At 52.3% G+C, this 21,242-nt stretch overlaps 1 protein-coding gene across 1 annotated transcript in view; it reads right to left on the bottom strand.

The window, feature by feature from the left end:
- Positions 1–21,242, bottom strand: part of CDH22 (cadherin 22) — a 134,970-nt gene that overhangs the window by 6,069 nt on the left and 107,659 nt on the right. The window contains exons 8-10 of the mRNA XM_017541285.2: positions 19,723–19,859; positions 7,059–7,180; positions 6,822–6,939 (exon numbers count right to left, since the gene is read on the bottom strand). Coding sequence (XP_017396774.1) covers positions 6,822–6,939; positions 7,059–7,180; positions 19,723–19,859 — 377 coding nt within the window. The remainder of the gene's footprint in view (positions 1–6,821; positions 6,940–7,058; positions 7,181–19,722; positions 19,860–21,242) is intronic.

The following is a 21,242-nucleotide window of genomic DNA, read 5'->3' on the forward strand; positions in this document are numbered from 1 at the left end:
AGTGGCATGATCTCAGACAACCTCTGCCTCCTAAGTTCAAGGGATTCTCCTGCCTCAGCCTCCTGAGTAGCTGGGACTAAAGGTGCCTGCCACCACACCCAGCTAATTTTTGTGTTTTTAGTTGAGACAGGGTTTCACCATGTCGGCCAAGCTGGTCTTGAACTCCTGACCTTGTGATCTGCCCACCTTGGCCTCCCCAAATTCGGGGATTATAGGCATGAGCCACCGCACCCAGCCCCACTGAGCTTCGCTAAGCTTCAGCTTACCATCTGTAAACTCAGAAAGGGTATCACACAGGTGTGAGAATTAAATGGTATAATTCACACATAACCCTTAGAAAAGTTCCCAGCCCAAAGAAATGCTTAATAAATGCTGGTTAAAATTTTTTCAGACTCCGCCCCCATCTTCCCTGTCCTGCACCCGCTGCTGGCTCCCTCTAGGCCGCCCTGCCTTTGCTTGTAAAGTTCCCACTATCTGGAACACCCTCTTCACCTTCCTGCCTGGGCAAATTCCTCATCCGTCATGCTCTAGCTAAATGTCACCTCCTTTCTTGTGGCCTCCTTTCTCCGCTTCCCTGGGAAGGAAGGATTTATGGCTCCCCCCTCCCTGCTCTGACTACGCAGGTGCCATGCACAGCTCTGTTCCAGCACTTGTCACGTTGTGTTAAGTTAGTGTGCGCCTGTTTCTCCACTGCATGGCTGGCCACGGCTGGCATGGAGCCAGTCTTGAAGAGTGATCCTTGAATGAAACAGCTTTTGGGAGAACTGGTGGTCTTGGGTCACCTCCTCAGGTCACTGCTGCCACCCTGTCCCCAGAGCTTACACGGGGTAGTCACACTGGATGGCAGCTCTGGTGGCCATCCCAGTGAAACAGAAGCAATTGAGGCAGAATCTTGGGCTCTTTGGGTTGGAAAGCTTTGTGAACTTGGCAAGGTTGAGCCAAGTTCGACAGTTCAAACTAGCGACATTCAGGCTTGAACTCTAGCTCTCCTGCTAAGGGTGCATCAACCCCACTGGATTGAAAAATCTGCCTTCCACTGGGGAAGAAAGAAGGCTGGAGGGCAAGATGGGGAAAGAGGGAATGGCATGGGACCCATTTGCATGTATATTTTTTATGCATCAAGGACTCTCTGCATATTTTAAATACATAGTAATGCTTAATCCTCACAACCCATTAGGAGTTGTGGCATCATTCCCATTTTGTATATATGGAAATTGTGGCTCAGAGACGAGTGACTTGTCTGAATTTTTCCAGTGAAAGTACTCTTCCTTTCTTCCATCCATCCAACAAATCTTTTTTTTTTTTTCTTGAGACACGGTCTCGCTCTGTCACCCAGGCTGGAGTGCAGTGGTGTGACCTCAGCTCACTGTGACCTCCACCTCCCAAGCTCAAGCAATCCTCCCGCTTTAGGCTCCTGAGCAGCCAGGACTACAGGGGCACACCACCATGTGCAGCTAATTAAAAAAAAAAATCTAAAGGTTTTTTTGATGTACTGATGAGGTCTCATTATATTGTCTAGGCTGGTCTCAAACTCCTGGGCTCCTCTTGCCTTGGCCTCCCAAAGTGCTGGGATTACAGGTGTGAGCCACTATGCCTGGCCTCCATCCAACAAATCTTTATTAACTACTATGTGCTAGGCACCATGCTATTCACTGTGAGAGAACAATAGAGAGCTAAGCCAGCTCACGGCTGGTCCTAGATCGGAGCTCATATTTCAGTGTGAGAAACAATGCTAATCAAATAAGCCCCCAATTTAGTCTACAATTACAAACGATGGTGAGTGCTGCGAAGGAAGAATATAGGAAGAGCACATAATAGAGGACCTGAGCCAGTTGAGGAGGTTGGGGAGAGCTTCTTGGAAGAAGTGATATGATTCCTGAGCCTGAACGATGACTGCAGGGAGAGGGAACAGTGCATGCAAAGGCCCTGGGGCTGGAAGAAGCATAACACATTCAGGGACACTCAGGCCTTTGTGGCTGGAGGGATGAGGGTAATAGCCATGACGAGTCAAGATGAGGCTGGAGGAGGCGACCGGTGCTCACTGTGGGAGGCCTGGGAGGCTGTGGTAAGGAATTTGGGTCATTTTCTTTTCCTTTCTTCCTTTTTTTTTTTTTTTTTTTTTTTTTTAGACGGAATCTAGCTCTGTTGCCCAGGTTGGAGTGCAGTGGCACAATCTCGGCTCACTGCAACCTCTACCTGTGGGTTCAAGCGATTCTCCTGCCTCAGTCTCTGGAATTGCTGGGATTATCGGTGTCTGTCACCACACCCAGCTAATTTTTGTACTTTTTAGCAGAGACTGGGTTTCAGCATGTTGCCCAGGCTGGTCTCAAACTCCTGGCCTCAAGTGATCTGCCCGCCTTGGCCTCCTAAAGTGCTGGGATTACAGGCGTGAGCCACCACTCCTGGCCAGAATTTGGGTAATTTTCTTAAAAGCAACAGGAGGTCATTGATTGATGGGTTTTAAGCAAAGAAGTGATCTAGTGACAAACCCATTCATTCAACAGCAAGTAGGAATTGGGCACCATCTCTCTATCAGGACGATCCCAGCCCTTGGGAACACTGCAGTGGGTGAGATGGATGTGATCCCTGTCCTTGCTGGGCCTGTGTTCTAGTTGACAGAGCTTATCATCTAAAATGCAGGAGCTGATGTGGAAGAACAGCCAGGAAGCTCTCGTGTGTTTTAGGTGTGTGATAATAGTAGCAGTGGAGGCACAGAGATGTAGGAAGATTTGAGAAATGAGCGGCTGGCTCCGGCTCAGCCTCAGATTGCCAAGCAAGAACAGGGATGTTTGTCTCTCAGGGTTGCTGTCTCGGGCCATGGGACCATATGTTTTGGGAACTCTGGTCCCCACCACTCCTCCATCCCATGAAGGGGAATCCCCAGGCATCATCACTGAATATATCAAGCTGCCCTCCTAGGCAGCAGCTGGCTTCTGCTGGGGAAGCCGCTGGCCACCCCAGCCCCCTACCCCACCCTTCTAGGTGGGATCTGTGCCCAGTGCTGCATCCATCCATCTGGCCTGACATACATCAGTGTCAATCCCTGGCTGCAAAGGCAATATTTATAAATCACGTTTCCAAACTGGCTACACATTTGTACAAAGAAACAGATGGGTTGGGGTAGCCGTTTGTCACCTAGGATATTTATACAGTGAGGAGGAGGGGGCTTGGCAAGTAGTGGGAAGGGGCTGAGGGACTGGAGGAGGAGGACTTCCACGGCTGCTGTGACCTCAGCGTGCTGCTGCCACCTTGTCCCCGGAGCTTACACCAGGTGGCACTCTGGATGGCAGGTCTGGTGGCCCCCCAGCTAAACAAAAGCAACTGAGGCAGAATCTCAGGCCCCTTGGGTTGGAAAGATGTGAACTTGGCAGAGTTGAGCCAAGGCTAGCTGTGTTTTCTGTGACCAGCTCAGGATACTACTGGAATAATGAGTAGGCAGGAACGTACCAGTTGTTAAAATATTGAAATACTTCCAAAAAAGGTTTAAATAGCTGTTGACTCTGCGCCTCCCAAGTCCCTCCCTGCTGCCTCAGCCTTTCCCCCGGCATCCTCCCAACTTTGACACAATCAAGCCACGAAGGAGTTAGTGCCTGGCGACGCAGGGTTTCCGGGGTCCTGCTCCAGGTTTTGGCCAGCGTCCTTTCTGATTGACTAGCTGAGCTGTACTGGTTGTTAAATATGTTTATTATTTTTCATTATTTATTTTTATTTATTGATTGACTGAGACAAGGTCACACTCTGTCTCCCAGGCTGGAGTGCAGTGGTGCAATCATGCTCAATGGAGCCTCAAACTCCTAGGCTTAAGCGATCCTCCTGCCTCAGCCTCCTGAGTAGCTGGGACTACAGGTGTGCACCACCACACCCAGCTAATTAATTTTTTTTTAAAGAGATGGGTTTTCACTGTGTTGCCCAGGCTATTCTTAAACTCCTGGCCTCAAGGGATCCTCCTGCCTTGGCCTCCCAGAGTGCTGGGGTTATAGGCACGAGCCTTACATATTTTTAACAGGACTCCCAGGGATGGAGATAGGTCTGGCTTCAGAGGACACTAAGGCCTCTCGCATTGGGGTGTGGGTGTGTAAAGGCCCTGACAAGGATCCCAGACCTGTTCCAAGGCCAGAAGGACGCCACGTGATCTGGCTGACCACGTCTCCTCTCAGTCTTGTTCCTTATTCACGCTAACCATGCAGGTCTCCTCTGTTCTTAGACTGCCCCAGTCCTGCCCATCGCAGGGCCTTCGCACTTTCTGTTTCTTTCACTGGGATGGTCATTTTCTCTCATATCCTTTAGATCCCTTCACACTATAGATCCCTCGGAGAGGCCTTCCCAGCCTATACTATTTAAGAATATAGCTCCTCCTCTTACCCTGTTTTCTTCCCCCTGTTTTTTTGAGATGGAGTGCTGCTCCTGTTGCCCAGGCTGAAGTGCAATGGTATGATCTCACTTCACTGCAACCTCTACCTCTTGGGTTCAAGCGATTCTCCTGCCTCAGCCTCCAGAGTAGCTGGGATTACAGGTTGCCACCACACCCAACTAATTTTTGTATTTTCAGTAGAGACAGCGTTCCACCATGTTGGCCAGGCTGATCTTGAACTCCTGACCTCAAGCGATCTCCCCCAACTCAGCCTCCCAAAGTGCTGGGATTACCGATGTGAGCCACCATGCCCAGCCCCTGCTTTACTTTTCACTGTTTCATCAAACACGTTTTATCAAACACCTGCTATGTGCCAAGCCCTGCTCCAGGTACCCAGGGTTGAACAAAGTCAAGTCCAGACCCTTGTGGAGATTGCATTATTCCCTCACCCCAGCCACTTATCATCCCAACATACTTTTTCGTTTACGTAATTTCTGTCTCACCTCACTAGAATATAGACTAGGTTTTGTTGTGTTTGCTATTGGATTGCCAGGACCCAGAGCAGACCCTGACACAGAGGCTTTGTGTCTCAATAATTGCTCAATAAATAATTGCTGAATGTAGAAATTGACATTTCTAGGTATTAACACTATATCTTGGTGGCCCTTATCTTACTGGGGCTACCTAGCTGCCCAAGGCAGAAGGTGTTATTATCCCATTCTAGATGATGAAACTGAGGCTTAGAGAGGAACAGGCGCCCCAGCACTTTGGGAGGCCAAGGCGGGTGGATCACCTGAAGTCAGGAGTTCGAGACCAGCCTGGCCAACATGGTGAAGCCCTGTCTCTATTAAAAATACAAAAATTAGCCGGGGATGGTGGTGTGTGCCTGTAACCCCAGCTACTCGGGAGAATGAGGCAGGAGAATCTCTTGACCAGGGAAGGTGGAGGTTGCAGTGAGCTGAGATCAAGCCACTGCATTCCAGCCTGGGCGACAGAATGAGACGCCGTCTCAAAAAAATAAAACAACAACAACAACAACAACAAAAAACACTCCAAAAAACAAAACCAACAACAACAACATAAAAGCACCCTGAGAGGACCAAGCGCTTGCTAGGGTTGTATAGAGCACCCTTCGCTGAGCCTGCTGTCTTATTTCCGGTCTGGTGACTGCCCCTTCCCTCAGTCTATTCCTTAAAGGTTCAAACGTGAACATCATGAGGAACTCATGGGAGCCAGAAGAGGGGAGTCTCACAGTGGACTCAGGTGGGGTGGGGCAGTTTGCTTTCCAGGTAGTGTGCTTAGGGAGGAGGCACCCTGGACCTGAGATGGAGGTGCGTTGAATCCTACCCACACCACCGGGGCCCTCTATGACCCTGGGAAGGGCTCTTTCCCTCTTAGAGTTTCAGTTTCATCACCTGCAAAATGGGGACAGGGGTCAGAAAACTACCTCACTGGCTGTGAGGATGCAGAGAGAAATGTGAGTGGGTCTGGTGTGGTGTCTCACGCCTGTAATCCCAGCTCTTTGGGAGGCCACGGTAGGAGGATTGTTTGAGCCCAGGAGCTTGAAACCAGCCTGGACAACACAGCAAGACCCCATTTCTACAAAAAATAAAAAAATTAGCCAGCTATGATGGTGTGCACCTGTAGTGCCAGCTACTCGGGAGGCTGACGCAGGAGGACTGTTTGACCCTAGGAGTTCAAGGCTGCAGTGAGCTATGATTGCACCACTGCACTGCTGCCTGGTGACAAAGCGAGACCTTGTTTTAAGAACAATTCCAAAAACCAAAAAAGGAACGTGAGTGGAATAAAGCAGTTTTTAAACTGCATCGTGGGCTGGGCACAGTGGCTCACATCCGTAATCCCAGCACTTTGGGAGGCGAAGGCAGGCCAATAGCTTGAGCCTGGGAGTTCAAGACTAGTCTGGGCAATACAGCAAAAATCCTGTCTTTACAAAAAATACAAAAATTAGCTGGTCATGGTGGCACATGCCTGTAGTCCCAGCTACTTGGAAGGCTGAGGTAAGAGGATTGCTTGTCCCGGGAGGTGGATGTGGCAACGGGCCACTGCACTCCAGCCTGGGTGACAGAGGGAGACCCTGTCTCAAAAAAAATCAAATAAAAAACCCAAAACCTTCAGGGTCGGGGTGCATGTGGCTTGGTTCAGTCTTCACTCAGAACGGGGGCTCTTTCCACCCTGGACTCTGGCACAACCACTCCTCATTTATTCCTGTCTATGTCTTCCCATCTGCCATTTCTCATCTTTGGGACGCCCTCCTCCACTCCACCAGCCCACACCCTGCTTGTGTTTGGCTAGCGGGCTGGGTAGCAGCTCCAGCTTGGCCCAGACTTTCCATGTGATCTTAGATCCAACACAGGCCCTGTGGATGCCTCCTTCCCTCTGTCTATAATACGGGAACAGGGCAGGGAGACTGTGCCCCTCCCTCCTTGCATCCTAGGATTTGGAGGCTCACCTTGGATGTCAAGCAGAGAGAAATGAGGGTTGCTGGGAGCTTCAGGCACCAGGCGGAAATAGAAGCGGTGCCCGCCTTGGGGCTCGTCTCTGTCCACCACGCTGATGGTCTGGATGAGCTGAGGGGCGAGGAGGGGATAGGGGGCTAGTGGTGAGGCTGAGACCAGTCTGGGCCCAGGTAGAGGGTGCCGCTGGCCAGTCCTGGAGGCAATCCCCAGCCCCAGCCCCACAGGGGTACCTGGCCTGGCTTGGCATCCTCGCATACAGCTGCCTCGTAGGGTGTGGCCAGTTCTGGGGGATTGTCGTTCACATCCAGGATTCGGATCCTCAGGGATGCCCGGGATAGCTGGGCATGATTGTCTGCAATGAGAGCACAGGAGCAGGGGAGAGGCATCAAATGTGAGAACTAGATAACCTCTTCTCTACTACAAGGACAATAGTGGGCAGTGGGGTCACACTGAGAGATTTGTGGGTTAACCAAGTTGGTATAAGCACCGGAACTGGGAACATTTGGGCATAAGTTGAGTAATCATCATTGTGACCATCACCACCATTACCACCAGCCTTGGCACCATTGGTATTACCACTACAACCCTTACCACCACAATCGCCAGTAGCACCCATTGCCATCACCAACAGCATCACCACTGTCAGCATCAACACCACCATCACTGTCTCCACGATGGCTGCCTTTGCCGTCACCGCCACTGTTACTATTACCATTGCCATCATTAAGCCATTACCAATACCACCATAGGCATTATCGTCAGTGCGTCTACCAACATAACTATCAGTTCCACCATCATCATCCTGACACTGCTGCCATCACCACTGCCATCGCTACCATCACCATCAGGTCATCACCATCACTGCCATCACCATTAGAATTAGCACCACCACCACCGGAACCACATCCTCTAGTACTACACTCATCATCTTTACCACAAAGAATACCAACCCCATCACCATCACCAGTATGACCATCACCGTCATCATCACCAATACCACCACCATCTTTTCCATAGTCACCACAACCACCATCACCAGCCCACCTGTTACCCCATCGCCCCATCGTAATCACCAATATCACCATCACATCCCTGGCCCCCAACAACACTGTCATCACCACTGCCATCCCCCGCACCCCCGCCCCACCACCACAGAGCACACAGCATGCATGTGGAGCAGCTACAACCATTATTTGAAGTATCCCTGCAGAAATCCTGTGGTTTGGTACAATTTCTATCCCCATATTGCAAAGGAGAAACTAAAACATGGGATGCTTTCGAGACATGGGTCAGCTGGCAACTAAACTCCAAAACCTCTCTTTTCTCGAGACCTGATCCTAAAAGCGCCAGACAAGTCCAAGGAGGTAGATCTTGGCCAGCAAAACTATGATGTCCTCACCCCTCCTAGTTGGGATGTCTTCAAGGTCATGGTCCCTGTCATATTTATCTCTGGGTTACCAGCAGTATGGGATATGCTCCAGGTCAATTTGAATACATTAATATTTGCTGAATGAATAAATGAATGAATGAAGCCTGGAAGGATTGAGACTGCAGGAGGCTTGAATTCCAAGCATGGTTGTGTCCCTGACCCAGTGTTTGGTCTTGGGTAAGACCCTGCCTTCTCTGACATCAGTTTCCACACCTGGAAAATGAACAGAGGGCGTAGCGATTATGAGCAATGCTGGGTAGTTCTGATTCCAGCTCTGCCACTTTATGTCTGCATAATATGAGCCATGTCATTTGACCTCTCTGTGCCTCAATTTTCTCACCTGCAAAATGGGTCTAATACTGACTCATTTATACCTAGTGTTCCATTATTGGAACGCTGAGCATGTGAAAGGTATATCTTACTGCTCAAGGTCATCGCCAAGGTCTGATTGCGAAAATTCAAAAAATTGCAACCTCAGGCATAAATGGGTTAAGAGCCGGGTGAAGAGACAGATTGAGTTAATATCTGCAGGGCATTTAAAACTGTGTGTACAACACACAGCAAGTGCTGTATGAGCGTTTGTAAATAAACAGACATCCTCAAAAGGTCTTATCAGCAATGACATTAAATAACTCTAGGATGTGGAATACTTTATCCCAGCCTGTCCTGTCTGAACAGTGCCCTGAATGTTGGTGCTTTCTAACCCCCGACCAGCTCAGACCTCTCAGTGCCCTCTGGTGCCCCATCCTCTGCTATCTCGGCCACATGTCCAATACTGACACGTTCCACCTGCCAGTGACCTCAGTAACATCTCCTGGGGGAGGAAACCACACCTCACTTCCAAGCAGTGACTTGCAAGATGGGGATCTCTGGCTGGGCTGGCAGGGAGCGCTCTTAGGGACAGCCTGAAAGCTTCCAGGCATCCAGGCTCCCCATCAGTTTCCCAGGGAGTGGGACTAGTCGATTGCCTCCTGCTGTGAACTTGGGGTCCGCTGTGTGCAGACGGCAGCTGCTCACGTGTTGATAAAGAGAGGAACAGAGATAGGAGGGCGGGTGCAGCCACCTCCTGGGGGGTCGGTCAGGAAAAGGAAGGGGCTGCGTTCTTAATTAACTGAGACCCCGGCTTCTCTCTGGAGTTCCTCTTAGCCAGGGGCACATTATCTTCTCAGCTCACCCAGATCTGCCACTCCAGTGATTAGAGGGGGCTTTTCTGGGGCGAGAGATGGGAGTCGTGACTGGGAATGCCGGGTGAACCGTTATTTTTAAGAGTGCGTTGCCGGAGAATTTCAACAGACAGACGGCGGGTGGTTTTGGGAGGAGGGAGGTGAGGCCCACAGCCAGGAACAGGCGCCTCTCTCTCCCAGCAGAGGCAGAGGGAGAGTAGAGGGGGCGGCCAGGGCCTAGTGTTCCTGCAGGGCACTTTCCCCTGCAGTGGAGGGTGGTGGGGGTGCAGGGGCTGGAGGGAGAGACGGGGTCCTACGGGCCATATCGAAGGTAGAGCAGGAGGGACAGCTGAGTGGGTGATCCCTCCCGGAGTGCTGGTCTCACTGTGGATGAGACCCCTATTATAGCACCTTTGCTTTGGGCTATGCTGGGCCTCTCCTACCCCTTCTTCTAAAATGTCACAGGTCACCTTGTGGGAAAGCCCTAATGTGCTTGGCATGAGTGAGAGTCTCAGACCTAAGCGGTGGGCAGTTGAGTGACCTCTGAATTGCCAAAGTTGCCATCTGCAGAACTTATTTTAGGAACTCCTGAATTTGGGGCTAGCCTGGAAGCTCAGAGCTCATGGGCTGGCCCCAGGTCAGCACCCATTGCCACTGCCATTGCCTTTGTGGCAGTGTGTCTCCAGCATGGCTACATTACAATCACCTGGGAAGCCTTTAAACAACACCGACACCCAAGGCTTGCTCATGGATGTGTTTTTTTAACAGCTCCAGGGAATACCTGTAGCAAGGTTTGTAAACCACCACCCTAGGGTGACTGGGAGGTGGGGGATCCAGCCTGGCTGGCTTCCTCCAAACCCCTCCTGTCGCAGTTAGTATCATTTATAAGAATTAAAAATAATCCAATTTTTGCCACCTTAAATGTTTCTAGGATAAAACAAGGAACCCATCAGTTGATTAAGCTTGACCTCCTGTGCAGGATCTTCCAGTTCACAACACCCTCTCTTATTATGACCTCAGGTGGTCTTTGAAATAACCGTTGAAGAAGGGCTTGTTAATCCCACTTTCTGGATGAGGAAACTGAGGCCCACGGAGGGGAAAGGGTTTTCCTCACAGCCCCAGGTGAGTCAGCAGCAGAGCTGGGGCTGGGTCCGAAACCTCCCGACTCCACGTTCACTGCTTGGTCCTGATACAACATCAGGGGCCCTCCTGCTGCCTGAGCATCTGTCCGTTCAGTGGCAGCTGCGGCTCAGACCTGGGCCCAAGCGGCTCCCACACAATGGCCAGTGGCAGGTGCCTCCTCCAAGGACTGGGTCCCCCACAGCCCTCCCCTCTTGGCTTTTCAGTTCAGCTGACTGACATGCAAATTAGTTTAATTATTTCTTCTTCTAAAATAAATTATATTTTGCAGTAGCTGCAATATGTTGTGTCAGGCAAAATTACATTCAATATTTTTAAACTAATTGATGCAGCCTTGAGGAAGGCTGATTGACAGCCCAGGGCTGAGCAGGCCTGCAGCCTTAACCGATTCCTAAATTAAAATTAAACGTGCTTTGGCCCGGTGCTTCCTCCTTGAGCTGCCTCACCATTAATCCGGGAGGTGGCAGGTGAAGCCCCTGGGGGTCTGAGAGGCCTGAAGAGGCTGGGCAGCTCAGGATGCCTCGGGGAGAGACCAAACTTGGGACAGGAGAACTGCTGTGGAGTGGGGCAGGTCTCTGGCCTCCGCTGGGCCTCAGAGTTTCTTCTGTGCAATGGATGGGGGATTGGACTGGACAATCTGGAACTGAGACCTGTGCTTTTTGCTGACAGTTGTGGATCAAGCATCTCCTTTGTACCAAGGACACACAATGAATAAGACAGCATGGTCTCGGTCTGGTGGCAGGGACAGAGATTACTCCAGACTGTGAGAAGAGCTGAGGGAAAAAAGTTCAGGAGCTGTGAGAGCTTGGAGCAGGGGGTCTTGGCTGGTGGCAGGCAGGATGTTTTCCTGGACTAAGTGACATTTCTGCTGAGTCCTGCTGAGTCCTGACTGGGAAGTAATTGTGCAAGGGGGATGAGAAAGGAAAGATTATCTCAGGCAGTGGGATCGGCACATGCGAAGGCCCTGGGGTGGGAGGGGAGGCTGTGGATAATGAGACTTTGGATCTCTTCCAAGGAGGATCCCAGCCCCTAGTACAGTTACTCATTTGACATCCGACCAATCTGAGTGAGCGTGGGGACAGGGCTGGGGGCTGGTGGGAAGGGAAGAGGAGACGGGGCCTGGCTTCGTGCCCCTGTTAGGACACTCCTAGGAATGTGCTCCTCCCTGGAAGAATGGCAACAAACGCATATTAAGCACCTGCCAAAGACCAGGGTCTGGGTGGCACCGTTTCATCCTGCCAGCCATGGTGGGAGGCAGAGACTGGTATTGTTCCTGTTTCACTGATGAGGAAACGATCTCAGAGGGGCGGCCCAAGGTCTCATAGGAGCTGGGACTCAAACCTGGTCTGGTTTAAAGGAGGATTTTTAAAGTACCACATGGGGTTGCCTTTCATGTCTTTAGCTGTCAGGATCCATTTTGCCTTCAAGGCCCCAAATAAATGCCCCTGCTTCCTCCAGGAAGCTTTCCTTGATTGCTCTTGGTTCTGGGTGATCCGAGGATAAGCCCAAGTCCCCCATGCCCACAAGGCCCCTGTGATCATCCTGCTGTGGCCTCCCTGGCCTCCTCGCTACCCTTCTCTCCCTCTGTTGCTCTGCTCCAAGTTCGCTCCTTTACCTCCTTCAAGTCTTCGCCCAGATTTCTTCTCGGAGAGGCCTTCCCTAAAGACCTTATTTCCATTCGCCCTTTGCCATCCTACCAGACACTGCTTCCCTGCCTTACTCCTCTTTGTAGCATTTACCCAGCACTCTCTGTTTTTATTTAACTTGCTCACCCTCTGTCTATCTCCTCTTCTAGAAGGTGAGCAGAAATTTTGTATATTTTCTTTACTGCTGCATCCACAGCAACTGCTTGCATGGTACATAGTAGGTGCTTAATAAAGACATGTCCAATGAATGGATTCCAGTGTCTGTGGCATCCCTGACCATGAGCACGCTCCATGAGGGATGCTGGGGAGGTGCAGGGGAGAGACAGAGACCTCCTTGGATGAGCTGACTCTGTTGTGTCAGGGGTTGGGTCCCCTCCATTTCAGAAGCAGTCTAGTGCTGGGACCCTCTTCCTGCCTCTCTCTTTCTCTCTCTCTTGACCAAGGTTTTCTCATCAGTAAAACAAATGGAGTAGGATTCTGTGGTTTTCCTTGGCTGTCACAGAGAAAGAGAAGTGAAGCTGCAGAGTGGGAGTGGGAAGGAGAGTGGGGGGATTGGGAGGGGGAGAGAGGAGAGAGATCAGCTCGAAGAAGGCGCCTTCCCTCTCACTTGCAGTGGTGGGGACCAAGCAGAGCTTGGACCCTCTTCTCACTGTTGCCCCAGCCCCTCCTTCCTCCCCAAGGGAATTAAATTGCATCCAAACACCAGGCTCTGATTAGAGCTGGCCAGCTGGGCAGGAAGATTTATCATCCCAATTACAAGCCCGCCAAGACAAGCAGCCAGGACAGTGAGGCGCATGGGGCGAGCAGATGGGGGGTGCTCCAGGGAAGGGGGTGTGAGGGCAGCCAGCAGTGAACTCCTTGCACTCCCTGCCCTGTCCCCACACCCCTCCAGTGGGAACAGGAGGCTCAGGTGCCCTTCTCTGTCCCTCGAAGGAACTTCAATGATCTATTTGGCTTCCACATGGAAACTGGAAGCTTTGACCTTATTAGGAGGAAGTTTATTTCTCCCAGGGGTGGGGGAAGACTCTGGGTGAAGTAGGGACCCTGACATTATAACATCCCTGAAATTCAAAGGGGAGATGGGAGAAAGTTTTCTTTCCCAGGGGGTCAGCTGGTCCCTAACATTCTGGGCTGTCCTGCTGAGGCCCCACGGATATCACAAAATCTTTGTTCCTGTTGGGCTCCATTAGGTAGGTACTCAAGGTGGCGTAGGATCCCAGAAGTCATCCTGTCCAAGAGGAGCCCAGGCCTGATTTACACACCTCTGGTGACAGGGAGCTCACTGCCTCTCAAAGCAGCCACTTCCATGCAGAGCCATGACATGTCTGGCTCCTGGACAGCTTCCCTGGAGCTCCCAACCACCTGCCCTGGCCCTGCCCTGGCCCCTGAGCCCAAAGCTGAGCCTGACAGCCTCCCGCCTGTTCCCCCGACTCCACGTTTGTCCCTTCCAAGCCACCCTTTCCACAAACCCAAGGGAACATTGGGGACCAAACATCTGATCATGCCACTCTTCTACTCAAAGACCTGTCACCTCCAGGAGATATCTGGTTCCCCATGGGATATCAAGGCTTTTTCTGTACAGGCCCAGTGAGCTTCTTTACCCTCCCCTTACCTCACCTGCTCCCAACACCCTCCAGCCCCAGAGCCTGGCCAAACCCAGCCTCTCTGTTCTCAGAATGGGCCTCGGACTTCCAAGTTCCCAGGTCTTTGCACACAGGGGGCTTTCTGCCTGGAGCACCCGAATCCCCTTTCTGCCCAGGGAGAAACTTCCTTGGCCTTTGAAATCCGGCTCAGATGTCCTCTCGGCCAGGTGCTGGTGCTCATGCTTGTAATCCCAGTGCTTTGGTTTGGGAGGCCAAGGTGGGAGGATTGCTTGAGCCCAGGAGTTGGGTAACCACCAGCCTGGGTAACATAGTGAGAGCCCCCTTTCTACCAAAACCAAACAAAACACACACACACACACACACACACACACACACACACACACACACGCAAACAAAAAATAGATGTCCCCTCCTCTTGGAAGAGTTTTCTGGCCCTTGCTGGTTGAGCTGTCCTACTGAGACCCCACGGATATCACAACATCTTTGTTCTTGTCAGGGTCCGTTAGGAACTTAGGTGGCACAGGCTCCCAGGAGTCATCCCGTCCAAGAGGAGCCCAGCCCTGATTCACACACCTCTGGTGTACATGGCTGTACAGGCTCACGGAAAGGGCAAGTCTCTCCCTGGTCCTTAGGAATCGCCGTGACCTCATGACTGTCACTCTGTGTTGCTTTGGTTTGGGAGGCCAAGGCGGGAGGACTGCTTGAGCCCAGAAGTCTCTCCCAGCCCCCTGTGAACTCTAGGTCAGTGGTCAAGCCTCGTTCATCACCAAGTCCCAGAGCCCGGCCCAGGCTGGGGTGGGTGACAGGAGGCCCCAGAAGACACTGGCTGGGGGTACATGGCTGGTGCGTGTGTGCAGGAGAAACTGAGCACTCTCTGCTCAGACGCCACCGCCACCTTCATATTCCATCCCTGCCTCTTCCTCCAGCCTCCTCGGGCCCCCTCTATGGTCCTTCTGAGAGGCACAGACTGGGAGTCAGAAAGCCTCATGGAGGACTCCCTTCCTTGGCCTCTGTCTCCCCAGGTACAGAACAGGATGGGTGTGGGGCTGGAGGCCATGATCTCCAACATTCCTTCTCCTCTCGGATTCTTTTTCTGACTATTAAGAGCGCCTACTGTGTGTCAGGCACACAAAAGGCATCTGTGCTAGGCACTGGAGGCACATAATTTCTAATCTTTGGGGGATTTACGTTTTATAGAAAGCATTCAGCACAATGCCTGGCATACTGTAAGCTGTAAGTAAACAGAAGCTGCTGTTATTATTATTATTGTTTTTTGAGATGGAGTCTTGGTCTGTCGTCTGGGCTGCAGTGCAGTGGCACAGTCTCAGCTCACTGCAACCTCCGCCTCCTGGGTTCGAGGCATTCTCCTGTCTCAGCCTCCCAAGTAGCTGGGATGACAGATGCCCACCACCACGCCTGGCTAATTTTTGCATTTTTAGTAGAGATGGGGTTTCGCCATGTTGGCCAGGCTGGTCTCAAACTCCTGACCTCAGGTGATCCACCCACCTTGGCCTCCCAAAGTGCTGGGATTACAGGCGTGAGCCACCGCGCCTGGCCGGAAGCTGCTATTATTAATAGTTACCATTGTCACAGCCACCCAGTAAAGTAGGTATGATTGTTACCATTTTATAGATGAGAAAACCAAGGTGACAAGATGGAGAGTGACCTGTCCAGGCCCACCCAACTGGGAATCACGTAATAGAAGCAGTTCTTCCCCATCATGCATTCCTGTTTTTCCATCTGGGCAGGCAAGCCTGTTCATTTGTCCATTCAGTAGATACACATGCCTACTGTGTGCCTAGCCTGCGTGAGTGCTGCAGGTATAGACTAGGCCCTGCCCTCATGGAAGGCACACTTTCCCGGGGAAGAGCGATCTTTACTGAATACTCACACCGATGCATCTGTAAATCATAACACGTGCTCTGTGGCACGAAGGGAAAAGCAGGGTGCTGTGAGACGTGACTTGGCCTGGGGTGACCCAGATGGGGAAGCTTCTGGCGAGTCTGGTTAACCCTTTGCTGTCCTGGACATCTAGCTATGATCCCTCCAGATCAGCTTAGGGCTGGGTGACGCCTGAGAGTGTGGCTGGATGCCCCTCTGGCACTCCCCCCCCCCAGTGTTGGCTTTCCAAGTCTCCCCTAGACCCCCCCGCCTGAGTCTCTTTGAAGACTGTCCCTTTACAACTGCCCTTTCCACCGAAGGATTCAGACACAAATTGTACTTTAAATTCAATATCAGTCATTAATATTTCATGATTACAAAACGTTAAAGATAATGTCAGTGGAAGGAGCGTCTGCATGGGCAGAATGGATGACTCAGAAGTTCGGGGAGAGGGGAGCCAGCATACTAAGTGGCTTGGGAGTCTTTGAGGTAATCCAGTATGACAGGCGGCGGCTCCCGGCTGAGTGCAACATTCTCCCAGGTGCTCACCAAGCCCCACCGCTGTGTATAAATATTTCCCCTCTGATTCTTGTCACCTCATGTTTGTTACACCCGGGAGCAGGTGGGGCCGCTTTGACCCTCTGAGCTTCCCTTCCGTTTTTGAGAAAGCCAAATGGACGCTCTGGTGGGAGGGCATGGGGCTGGGTGGGCAGAGCCGGTGGCCATGCACCTGAGGCTCCTGCTGGCTCGTGGGAGGTGGGAGGTCTGGGGTCGAGCCTGCCCCTGCCTGGACTTGCTCTGTGATCTTGGCGCCATCCCTGTTCTTCCCTGAGCCTCTGTTTCCTCATCTGTAAATGGGGATAATAAGTTTGTCTTTATCTCATGGAGATGGTGAAAAGGAAGAGTGGGCCCATTATTTGTGACAGCTCTTTTTATTTTTTATTTTTGTGACAGAGTCTTGCTCTGTTGCCCAGACTGGAGCTTGGGGGCATGATCTTGGCTCACTGCAACCTCTGCCTTTAGGTTCAAGCGATTCTTGTGCCTCAGCCTCCCCGGTAACTGGGATTGCAGGCACGCACCACCATGCTCAGCTAATTTTTGTATTTTTTAGTAGACACAGGGTTTTGCCATGTTGGCCAGGCTGGTCTCAAACTCCTGAACTCAAGTGATCTGACCACCTTGGCCTCCCAAAGTACTGAGATTCCAGGTGTGAGCCACCATGACTGGCCTGTGAGAGCTCTTGATCTTGTGCCGGCACCAGGGAAACTGGACTGGAGGGGCAGCTGAGGAGAGCCGGACTCTGGAGTCAGGCAGGCTGGGGATGGGACTCGACAAATGACTTTGCCGTGCTGAGTCAGTTTCCTCACCTACACAGTGAAGATGGCAGTAGAATGGACACCCCTTAGGGATGAAGATTTCATGAGCTTATCACAAGAAAGGGCCCGGAACAGAGTTAAGACCAACAGATACCATCAACTGAGCACTTACTAAGCATCAACCACTAGGCTAAGTTCTTCCCATGAGCTATGCTGTTTAATCCTCCCACCACCTCTGTGAAGCAAAACCATTCCTTTTCCCATTAATTAATATCTTGGGTGAGGAGTGGGCAGGGGTTGGGGATCGCAGGGCAAAGAAGGGGGGTCTCAAGCCTAGTGGCTAGTCTTTTCCTTTCAGGGATACATCTCCTTCCCCACGGTCAGTTACTGGGGTTGATGGATGGGACGGGGGTGGGGCTCAGAGAGCAGAGAGAGCCCGGAAAAGGGAGGCCACAGCATGTCACGGGGACCAAGAATGCCTGGTCGGAATCCCAGCTTTGCCAGTGCACATCTTTGGCAAGAAAGTTTCCTAACTCTCCGAGCCTCGATTTTCCCATCAGAAAAATGGGTGCTGATCATGCTACTTATCATAATTCAATAAAGTATGTGCTAAAAAGCATCTATCCCAGAATATATATTAAGTAAAAATTGTAAAATGTTTGTGGAGTACCCCTCCCCCGATTCTCTCTCCTGTGAAATGGCAGTCTTACAGGCTTCATATGCTATTCTAGCTGCTTTCTGAAAGAGACCCACTGGGTGGAAGCACAATGCTTAACCCGAGAGGATATTGCTGCTGGCAGTGGGACATTGGTCCAGTGACAGGTTGGTGGTGTGCGTGGGGGGTCGTGTATTTGTGGGTAGAGAGAGGAGGCATTCCTGCCCAGCAGCCAGGCCAGTCCTCCCTGGCTTCCTCTGCAGACCAAAGCCTCAGTTGCTACCTAGGGAGCAGGTTTGAGGAGGGAAGAAGTAGGGGCTCTCTTCCCCCAAGTCCAGCTGCCACTTCCTCCCCAGCCACCTTTGTTATCTCCCTTTCATGCAGCGGAGGAGTGGATTCAAAGCCTCCGGAGCAGCAGGCACTGAGGTTTGAGCCAGTTTTATATTTCCTTTTAAACTGCAGTTGAAAGAGACGAAGGGAACTTCAGCCTAGGGACTTCCTCGGCCCCAGAATGGGCCAGTGGGGCCTGGGAAATGGGGGTCGGCAGCTAGGGGAGGAGGAAGAGGGCTGGCAGGAGGAGCTTGGGGCAGGAGGGCCCGGGGGGAGAGAGGCCTGGGGTCCCGATGGGCAGGGGCGGGTTTCAATGTTTGCCTGCCCGCCTGCAGCTCAGAGAATCAACCATATTCCTGTTGTCATGATTGCTTACTGGTGGCTCTGTTGACGCCTGAGACCTTGAGGGTTGACGGGGCATAGAAGCTGGGAGAGCAGGTGGAGGCTGTGGCGGTGGCAGTGTTGCTCTGGGCATGGAGGAAGCCCGAGGGCACTCCCCTTGGCCCTCTCCCCGTGCTCTCAGTTCCTCACCTCCACAGCCTTACTGAGCTGGATGCCATGTCTCAGGGTTCTCTCTTTTTCTCTCCCAGCTCACATTTCTCGCTAGCTGCAGCAAAGTGACAGTGACACACACACACACACACACACACGCACACCTATTCTTCCAGAAACTCAGGCCGGGCACCTTGGAGTCATCCTTGACCCCTCTCCATCCCTCCCCAGCACATCAGCCCATGAGCAGGTCCCAATGGCTCTATCTTCAGCCTGTGTCCCAAAGCCAGCCACTTCTCACCTCTTCCTCCCCTCCTCTGAAGCTACTGCCCTGGGCCAGGCCATGGTCCTATCTCTCCAGAACAATTGCTTTCAGCTTCTAGCTAAGCCCCGGCTTCCCCCTCAGGCTCCAGGCTCCTCTCAATGCAGCTACCAGAGGTACCCTGTCTGAGAACATCCCTCCTGTCCCCAAACCCCTCCAATGACTCCAACTTCATTTGGAGTAAAGTCCAGAGACCCTCCAGTGGCTCTGGCTGACCGCGCTGCCCCTCATCATCCACACTGGCCTCTTTGCTGTTCCTCCAACATGCTTGGCAAATTACACCGCAGGGCCTTTGCACTGGCCTTTGCCTTTGCTCCCCCTGCTTGGGATGCTCTTCGTTTAGATGTCAGCATGACTCCCTCCCCTTCTGAGGTCTTTGTTGAAATGTCTTTTCCTCATCTCTTAGATGTTCCCCTAAGAGAAGCAATGCCCCTCCTCCTCCCAGTTCCTTTTCTCAGCTTCCTTCTCTCCTTGTTTCTTCTTAGCACTGAACATCACCTGACATGCTATGTCCGTGCTTTCTCTGTTGATAGTTTTGTTCTCCCTATGAGGATAGGCGTTTTTTTTGTCTTGTTCAAGGCTGGATTTCCAGCCCCTAAAACAGGGCTTGGCATATAGCAGGTGCTCAACAAATGATAAGAAAGCCTAGCTTGAGAACAGCCCTACCCCCTTGACTTGAAACCCCGCGGGATCTTTGCTCACACCCGCACCCGTCAGCTTTTGCCCCCACCTTCACCCCTGTGGGATCTCTGTCTAGTTTCTTTCTCTTTGCCCCGCCCCCAACCTTTGGCCCCTCCCTCATGGGCTTTGAATGACAGCGAAGCCCAGGCTCTGCTCGCCAGCCCTTGGCCTCTCCCTTCAGCTTTTGCTCCTTCGCCCCATATTTGCCTTTGGAGGAGGCGCGGCCCCAGCTCACCCGCCTCCATGGCCAGCACCGTGATGTTGTGCCAGCCGGCCGTTTCGCGGTCCAGCCCCTTGCCAGTCACGATGGCGCCAGTGTCGGCATCGATATCGAAGATCTGGTCCAAATCTGATTCGCGGTCAATGGCGTACCTGCGGGGGACAGGGCGGGGCTGATTGAAGGTGCCCCCGTGTCAAATGCAGCCCTTGCCCCGTCCCCCCACCTTACTCCAAGAGAGGGACCGCCTGCCTGGGACACACACAAGGGGCAGAGAAACCCCTTGCGACCGAGGAGGAGCGGGAAGCGATTGGGTTTGTATCCCAGTTGCACGGGTAGCTGCTGTGACCATGGGTAGCCCTTAACCTTTCTGAACCTCAGTTTCCTCAGTTGGAAGGGAGCGAATAATTTGTACCCACAGTTGTCGTGAGGGCTGGAAGCTGGCAAAGTGCCTAGCACAGTGTTAGACTCACTGATCTTTTCTTTTCCTTCCTTCCTTCCTTCCTTCCTTCCTTCCTTCCCTCCCTCCCTCCCTCCCTCCCTCCCTTCCTTCCTTCCTTCTTCCTTTCCTCTCTTTCTCTCTTCCTGTCTTCCTTTTTTCCGCCCTCTCTCTTTCTCTTTTCTTTCTTTCTTCCTTTCTTCTCTCCTCTCTCTCTCTGTCTCTCTTTCTGTCTCTCCTTTCTTTAGCCAGGGTCTCACTCTGTTCCCCGGGCTGGAGTGCAATGGCGCCATCATGGCTCATTGCAGCCTGGATCTCCTGGACTCAAGCGATCCTCCTTGACTCGCTGAGCCTCCCGAGTATCTGGGACTGCAGGTGCGTGCCACCACGCCTGGCTAATATGTGTGTGTGTGTGTGTTTGCAGAAATAGGGTTTCGCTATGTTGCCCAGATTGGTCTCGAACTCCTGAGCTCAAGTGATCCACCCGCCTCAGCTTCCCAAAGTGTTGGCGTTACAGGCGTGAACCACTGTGCTAGGCTGATTCTCATCCTTCCCTAAGACATGCCCCTGGAATTGAGCTTGAAGGCAGAGGTCAGGAGTGGGGATGGCATTGTGGGCAGGGGAAACAGAAGGGGCAAAGGCGCGCTGGCTGAGAATTATCCCAGGAATGGCAAACACTGCAAAATGGCTCGAACCGGGAAGTGGGGAAGAATTCGCCGCCACAGCGCACGGGCATATCACGCAGTTGGTGTGTCCAGAGGAGCCAATGGGGAATTCTGAGCAGGTGAGAGGGGGTCAGTTGTGGCGTTAGGTGGCTCCTCTGGAGGCCGCGGCATGGCGGCACCAGCCCAGGGACACGCGCTGGGTGAGTGCGGTGGGAGGGGGCCTGGGGGCACGGCCGCCGGCTCCTCCCAGCACGCGCGAGCTAATCTGCAGCTTTTCAGTTGCCGCGTGAAAAAGCCCTTTGTTCCGCCTTCTTCCCGGGCCTTTGTGTGGCGGCTCCAGGCCTTAAAGGCCCGTGTCCAACACATGTCTCAGACGGCGGCGGCCCAGAGAGGCCCCGCCAGCTTCGGCCGCCGCTTCCCCAAGCTGATAACGC

This window comes from Cebus imitator, unplaced genomic scaffold, assembly GCF_001604975.1.
Source record: "Cebus imitator isolate Cc_AM_T3 unplaced genomic scaffold, Cebus_imitator-1.0 Scaffold132, whole genome shotgun sequence".
Lineage (NCBI taxonomy): Eukaryota > Metazoa > Chordata > Mammalia > Primates > Cebidae > Cebus > Cebus imitator.